This window comes from Lepidothrix coronata, unplaced genomic scaffold (genome assembly GCF_001604755.1).
Source record: "Lepidothrix coronata isolate B3197 unplaced genomic scaffold, Lepidothrix_coronata-1.0 Scaffold2, whole genome shotgun sequence".
In the NCBI taxonomy this organism is placed as follows: Eukaryota; Metazoa; Chordata; class Aves; order Passeriformes; family Pipridae; genus Lepidothrix; species Lepidothrix coronata.
In genome coordinates, this window is record NW_016690182.1 from 13283533 (window position 1) to 13291279 (window position 7747).

General features: G+C 46.9%; 1 protein-coding gene across 3 annotated transcripts in view; it reads right to left on the minus strand.

The window, feature by feature from the left end:
• LOC108498539 (SLAIN motif-containing protein-like) overlaps positions 1 to 7704 on the minus strand; it is a 24133-nt gene extending 16429 nt beyond the window's left edge. For all 3 annotated transcript variants that reach the window (XR_001875200.1, XM_017817405.1, XM_017817389.1), the window contains exons 1-2: positions 7297 to 7704; positions 5374 to 6030 (exon numbers count right to left, since the gene is read on the minus strand). Coding sequence is in view for 2 of the 3 variants with exons in the window: in XM_017817405.1 (XP_017672894.1) it covers positions 5374 to 6017 (644 nt within the window). In the remaining variant the exon portion in view is untranslated. The remainder of the gene's footprint in view (positions 1 to 5373; positions 6031 to 7296) is intronic.
• Positions 7705 to 7747: the final 43 nt, after the last annotated feature.

Genomic DNA, 7747 nt, shown 5'->3' on the forward strand with positions numbered 1-7747 from the left:
CTGAACAAACCCCCCAAAAACACTTTCCTGTGTCCATGGAGGGACTAATCCTGCTGAACAAACCTCCTCAGATCTGGTCAGTCAGTCCCAGCAGCTCGAAGGACTGAACCAGTTGAATTCCCTGACCTGGCCAACAGTCGCCACGAGGATCAAAAGGCACCTCGGGGGACAAGTCCAGAGCTGAGTGTTGGTGCTGAGCAGCATCTGCAGCACATCCAGAGCCTTTTCTCCACCTCTTTGGCACCACAACTGAGCAATTCCCCTGCCCAGCCCTCGTTTTCCAGCAGTGGAAAATGTCCAGGGAGACAAGGCCTCGAGCACCTCCCTGAGGGCTCAGTCACAGCCTCTGCCATCGGAAGGAATTCACCAGGAATTCAGGCCATGCTTTGCCCTCAGTGCCACAGGAGCAGGGAGGTTTTCCTTTCCAGGGGACTCTGCAAGGAAGGTGGGTCTGGGAATGCTCCCAGGAAGCTGCCCAGAGGGTTTGGAAGGAGCTCAGAGGGTGTCCCAGCGAGGCAGATGTCACACATTCTGTGTGTCACATCACTCAGGAAACGTGCTCCTCACACCAGAGCCAGGAAAACGTTGGGATAAAGCACCTGGACATTATTTAATGCTAAAAACACCTGGAGAAGGTTGGAATAAAATGAGCAGGCTGAGAAAATAAGACCCTGCAAACTGCTGCCTTTAAGTCTCGTCCAAGTTCCCAGCAGAGTCCTGTCACAAGGAGAGATCACAGGGACACAGGACCTGGGGAAGGTACAAATCCAGGGAGTTCGAGTTCTCCCCCAAATTAGAGGCACAAGGTGATGTGTTGGTGTAATTTCTGGATTTTGGGCAGAACCACATCCTCATTTCGTGGAGGCTTTCCAGAGTTTCTATCAGCCAACAGCAATTATACCTCCAGCACTGAATTAAAAACCTTAAAACATGAATATAGAAGGTCACTGGACATGGGGAAAGGCTGAAAACAGCAGGAAAATCCAGGGAATTCCCAGGAAACTCCTAAGGAGTTATTCTTGGAGCAAACCATGCTCCTCCTCCCTACAAACACTGACTCAAGGGCACCCCACTTGAACACGGATTCAAGCAGGAGACAACAAAACACTGAGCTAAAGGCAGCACAACTTGTCAGTGAAAGGTTTTTTGGGAATGCAAACTGTGTAAGGCACGGCTGCAGCAGCAGCACAGGGGTTCAGAGGGACAGAGGTTCCTTCTCCTCCTCACCCCACAAAAAACAGGCTCCACACTGGGCTGAGCAGACCTGTGCATTCACACCCACACCCTGAAGATTTCATGTATCCCCCTAAAAGGAGCTCTGGAACTTAAAGGAAATGTAAAGGGGTTCTGTGAGATGGGTTTGTGTGACTGTTGGGCTGTGTTTTGTGGTGTTTTTTTTAAAGAAGCACAACCTACATAAGAGCTTATCTGAAGGCCCACGTTAAAGCACAGGCAGCTTCCTTCACCACCGGGATCAACAAAGGGCAGGCACAAACCCAGGCCTGGTTCCTTCCAGCAAGGAGAAAACCTGGAGTTGTTCAAGATGAGGCACGGACAGAGTCTGGTTCTCATCCCATCAGAGGGGATGGAGGCAAAAATCCAGTAGAAAAGGGGAAGAGTATTGAAAAAATTTAAGGTTTTCACTTTTGCTATTTCTTGATCTCTCTCTCATCTCTTAACACGTTTAATAAGCACATTTTATAGTCCAGAGGGGGATGAATTTGAATCATTTCATCTTAGCTCCGAGTCAAAATTCTCTCTCCCAAGTCTCACCAGGAAAAGGAACATCCCTTGGTCTGTTCAGCTGGAGCAGAGACTGAGGGCAGAACTCTTGGGGGGCTGCAGCTTCCTCACGAGGGGCAGCAAAGGGGCAGCTCCAACCTCTGCTCTGTGAGCAGGGACAGGACCCAGGAATGGCTGGAGCTGTGCCAGGGCAGGCTCAGGGTGGATCTCAGGGAAAGGTTCTTCCCCCAGAGGGTGGTTGGGCACTGACCAGGCTCCCCAGGGCAGTGGGCACAGCCCCAAGGCTGCCAGAGCTCCAGGAGGGTTTGGACAATGCTCTGAGGGACGGGGGGGATTGTTGGGGTGTCTGTGCAGGGCCAGGGGTTGGACTGGGTGATCCTGGTGGGTCCCTGCAAAGTCAGGAGACTCTGCGATTCTCTGAACAAAACACCAAACAACTAAACCCCCACAGGGCACGAAACCCAACAAACTAAACACACAGAAAATCACAACTTAACTCCTACTGCAGGGAGCACCCAAGAACGGCAGACACTGAGGAAGACAAACAGGAACATACCTGGTCTGTCCCCTCCTGTTTGGATAACAGCCCTCCCAAAGCAGCTCAGGAGCCCAAGGGGAGCATCACACCCAACTCCCCAGCACGGAAAGCCCAGTTCCATCTGATTGGGTCTCCAGGATATTTACAATTTTGAGCAGCTATTTGAGAAAGGGCCCTGAGGAAGCAGGTGAGGGCAGAGTTACAGCTGTGGGTGGGGGGCACTGCCTCGGGTTTCACACCAGCTCAGGCACTGCCACGAGCTCTTAAAAACAAAGCCTTACATTTGCTGGGGCTGCACACAAACAGCTGCAAGTTCCAGCCAAATACACCAAATAATCCCAAAACAGGGCAGGAATTGAGACTCCACCTGCACCCCCAGAGAAGCCCTCTGAGCACTCCATCCATCTCCCAGGGAAAGGGCTTCTGCTGTTCCCAATCCAGATCGAGTGGCAAAAATCCACACTAGAGGTTTCCAACCTGTTAAGAGGTCACAGGGTGAAAGCACAATATCACAATAAAAATTACCTTCCAGCGATTTTTCAGTTCTTTAAAGTAATTACCTCAAAGTTGGCACCTGTTTCTAAAACCAGAACGAGGAAGATGTGAGATGTAAAATGTCTCTTTTTGGAAGTTTCCCCACTCCTCGCCCCCTGTCCTGAAGTGGAAACACTTCCAGACTTTACAAGAATGCAAAATGAATTCTTAGTATTCTTTCAGGTGTAAAACATCACCTCTAAAAATTAAAGAGCTCAGCAGCAAAAAGGGCCGGGCTTGTTACAATTTATCAAGTCAGTGACAGGAAAAAAAACAAAGCCATTTTCAAATACCAGAAAGTATCCGAGTGCACATGATATGTATCAACATCAGCTACAATTTGTTTTTTTTTCCTTATGTATAATATTAAAAACACAGCAACAAAGTCAGCTATTCCCTTTGACTGCTCAACTTCCATCCAGGCAGGACAAAATTCCCCCAGTCAGCAAAGCCACCTTATTACAGCTGATCCTAAATCCACAGATTAAGGGGGTTTTGTTGGTTTGGGGTTTTTTATTTGTTTGTTTTCCTTTTTTTTTTTTTGGAAAAAAAAAAACCCTCCCTCTCCTCCACCCAGTTTTTTTGGTTCTTGCCAAGGGAATGCATCAATAGCTGGATGGGAGATGTGTTCATGGTGAGGATTTGGGGTATTTGGCAAGAGGCACAGGCACACAACACTCATTATTCCTTCCCCCCTTTCAGAACAAGAAGTCATCATTAAAAAAGAGCTTCTTGTTCCACCACGTTTGTCTGACAAGAGGAAAAGGGAACAGATGGAAGAGATGCAGAATAATCAAAGGTGATTTATGGTAACAGCACTTGCACAAGTGCTCTGCATCATCACATTATCCAGCTCCTCAAGGCACCTCTTTTCCACATGTCACCCTATTCCAAGAAAACACAGGAAACAAACCCACAAAGATCCTGCAAGGTGTAGAAGGAAAGGCACCTGGGAAAGAAGGATTTCTTAGTTTAGGTTAAAGAACTGAGCTCCTGGGCACAGGATCTCTCCTGATGGCACTGCAAACAATTCCCTGCCTGGGCAAATCCCAGACTCAGAGTTTGAAAAATCTCTCTTGTCCTATATAAACAGGAATATAAAACTGGCTGCTCTCATTAACACGGAAATAATAAAGCCTGCCTTCCAAATTCAACTTGTTAAATATATTCCCCTTATTTATTTATAAGGAATCTGCTCAAAATGCTGTTTAGAAATGCCGAAGAGTTTCAGGGATCAAGTTAGAACCAGTACTTGGATTTTAAAAAAATAAGCTTGCACAGGAAAAAAAGAATCCTGTTTTAAATAGGACCTTGAATTCAGGCTTGAGTTGATGGCATTACCTCACTGAGCCCCACTCCATTAACACAAACTTTACCTTCAATTTAACAGCTAATGAAGGTTTGGGTTGGATTCAGCAGGGCTGCCCTCGTTGCCAGATTCATCTGGCTACACAAACATGAACCCAATTTGCAGAGCCCTGAGGCTTCAAAGTCTTAAAAATTAAGAAAATTAAGAAAAAAAAATGAGGAAAAGAAGGTAAAATCCCAAGTCACAGCTATTGCATGAGCTGGGATTAGACTGAAACTTTAAATTTCCCTTGCCCTTGCTGATTTATAAGACAAGTTCTAAACAAGGCTGCTGGTGGAGGGGAGAGTCCCACAGAGCCGGGTCAGCTCAGGATTACATCATTGATCTGCTTCAGTTCATGTCTCTGAACAAAAGAGATGGTTCACTGCAAGGAAACAGCCTTCAGGAAAGGGAAAGGGTTTGTCTTCTCAGGTACCACAAATCCCACATGGTCCAGGGATTCTTATTTACAAAATTCTTACTGAAAGGCAGCATTTGATGTTTAAAAGCTTCATTACCCATTCATCTGCATGAGCTCTATAAAATTAAACTTAAGAGGGAAAGGAAGCTTCTGTGTCAGGAAGAAAGGGGAAAAGACAAACCCTACAGTTAAACTGATTTTTTAAAAAATGAGGTTCTGGTACACTGGATATAACAATAAGAAGAGCCACGAATGAGAACTGAATTATTACTGCTAAAAATAAAAGCCCTGTACAGAAATCACTTCACACCCTTAAAAGCAACTGCACACCCAAACACAGAACTCCCACCCACAGCAGTGGAAGTTCCCTCCCCCACCAAAGCCTGGAGAAATGGTTTGTCTTCTCAGGCACCAGCAAAAGCCACAAATCCCACATGGTCCAGGGATTCTTATTTACAAAATTCTTACTGAAAGGCAGCATTTGGTGTACAAGGTTTAAAAGCTTCATTACCCATTCACCTGCATGAGCTCTATAAAATTAAACTTAGAGGGAAAGGAAGCTTCTGTGTCAGGAAGAAAGGGGGAAGACAAACCCTACAGTTAAAGTGATTTTTTAAAAATGAGGTTCTGGTACACTGGATATAAAGATAAGGAGAGCCACTAATGAGAACTGCATTCTTCTTGCTAAAGATGAAGAGAAAGCACTTCACACCCTTAAAAGTAACTGCACACCCAGACACAGGAACTCCCACTAAGTCCCCTCTGCCCCCCAGGCCTGGAGACACGTACCAGCAATCCTCCTCCTCGGTGCAGTTCTCCAGTTCTAACACTTTCACTTCATCCAGATCCTCGTGGTTTGAAAGGCCTTCTAGCTCTGCACACTTTTCCCTGGGATCCTGCTGGTGGACTGTGGCTGCGGGATGGACCCCCAGCAGCTCGGAGCCGTTCCTTGTATCCGCACACGAGGAACACCTGCCCGTGCCATCCTTGGCAGGCACCTCCTCCTGGGGGGCACTGTTGTACTCCCTCTGGGCACCCAGGGCTCTTTTGAAGCAGTTGTTCTCCCCTCCCTCCTGCCGTATTTTGCTCCACTGGCTGTGCAGATCGGCCATGATGTGCAGGTCCTGCTGCTCGGCCCTGGCGTTGATGCTGTTGTTGAGCTCCGTCCCGTTGGCCACGCCGGGGCGGATCTCCCCCGGCACGCCCGTCCCGACCACGTTCCTGCTGCTCTTGGTTCTGGGGTGCTGGTTCTCCAGCTCCAGCCTCCTCACCAGCTCCCGAAGCTTCCTCACCTCTGCCAGCTCCGGGCCCACCTCCTCGGGCGCGGGCTCGGTGCCAGGGCCCATGGCAGGGTGCTCCGGGGGGGCTCTCCCCAGGTCGGGCTCCAGAGCGTGGTCCTGCTGGATCACCGGGGCGTTCCCGGGCACCACCATCGTCCAACGGGCACTGCAAGGCACGGAAAACGTGTCAGAGCTCCACAAAATTGGAATTAGACATCCGAAGGTCTGGCTTTTATAAGGATCGACTCATCACACTGGGGTAGGAGGTGACGGTCTCATCAAAATCACTGATTTTGAACACTGCAAACCCCACAAAGCCCTACTTTTATACAATTAGGACGTGCCCCTGTTGTGTTATAAGCGAGCTCATATAAAAGGAAGCTGATTTAATCCCCCACAATAGGTTGGTTTCCATCTGTTTACCAACAAAATGCATAATAAAAGCACTGGTTGAGTGAAGTCAGGAAACATCATTAACAAGGTGCTGACGTCGTTGAGAAAATGGTAAAAACATCCTTTGTTTAATACCAGGTTTATCCTGGAAAAGCAGGAAAAAAAAGCTTGAAAACATTTCTTGTGTCACCTTATGCCACAGCTAACGAGCAGTCACAGGAAAATAAGCATAAATAATGTCTTTATTGGCATATTTTCCACTTACAGCTGAAAACAGAGAGGTGCAAACACAGTGAAACCCAGCAAAAAAAAAAAAAAACAGATATCCCACCATAAGATTACATGTTCCACTAAGTTCCATAAAATGAAGCCATCCCTCTGGTCTTCCTTAGCTGAGAAAAGGAAGAGCGTGCAGCTCACTGTCGCTCAGGCAGCTTTAAACTGCACGAGGTTTTTCGCTTCCCAAAAAAAACTAAAGTGCATTTAACAGCAGTTTTACAGCACTCACAGAACAACAAGCACACGGTGACTTTTCCCCTCTACTGGTGACTCACGTGAGTTTTTAGTTTCAGTGGGTGCATGAATTTCCAAGTTGACTCTTCGCTGCAAACCCCTAATACTTGAAAATCCCCCTAATTAATGGTCCACAGAGCGAGGAAAATGGCTTAAAAATTAGAAATCCCTTCTATTTTGCAGGAGGGCAAGCAGACTGAGAGAAGAGGGGGTGAGACAACACAGCCAACTCACAGTTTAAAAGATTTGATGTGTTACAACTGCAATCAAACCCTGATTTTTTTTGTGGCTGGGGATGTTCTTCCTGTCCCTCCCTTTGCTGCCTGAAAAGTTGTCTTATTTTTAAGGCCAAAGTGGCTGCAGGTAGAGGAAACCACAAAAATTAACTGTCACACAAAGCAAGGAAGGTTAAAAATAGACACCCCTATAGTACATCAGCATCCCTCTATTCCTTAGTCACTTGTAACAGCAGTAGCTGGGTACATTTCCTAAAAAATACCATTTTATTTTGTTGGGTTTTTTTTACCTGACATCTCTTTTTTTTAATTATTTTTGTCCTCCACGTGCAAGATGAAGATTTGCAGCCTCCATTTGAATAAATAATAAACATGAGCAGAACTTACACGCAGCCCATCAGCAGCACTGCCGAGGGCATTTTGCCTTGGGAGAAGGAAATTTAAGTGTGCAGTTCCCAAGCAATCTCGTTTCTACTCCTGTGCCAGCTTCCAAAAGCCTCCTCGCATGGATTCTCACTCCTACAAAGCCACCTGATCCCTTGTGGGTACCGGCACAGTGTGATTTCCAGGGAATAAGGGACCAGCGTGATTCCCAAAGATATTCCAGAGCTCAGGAACTCTGAGGATGTGCCAGCAGGGAGTTTAGGAGTTCCACTGTCCAAGCGAAACACAGTAGCAAGGAGGTGGGTCACCCAAAAAAATCCCTTCCCCTGCAAGGGTGAGGAGCTCAAAAAAAAAAAA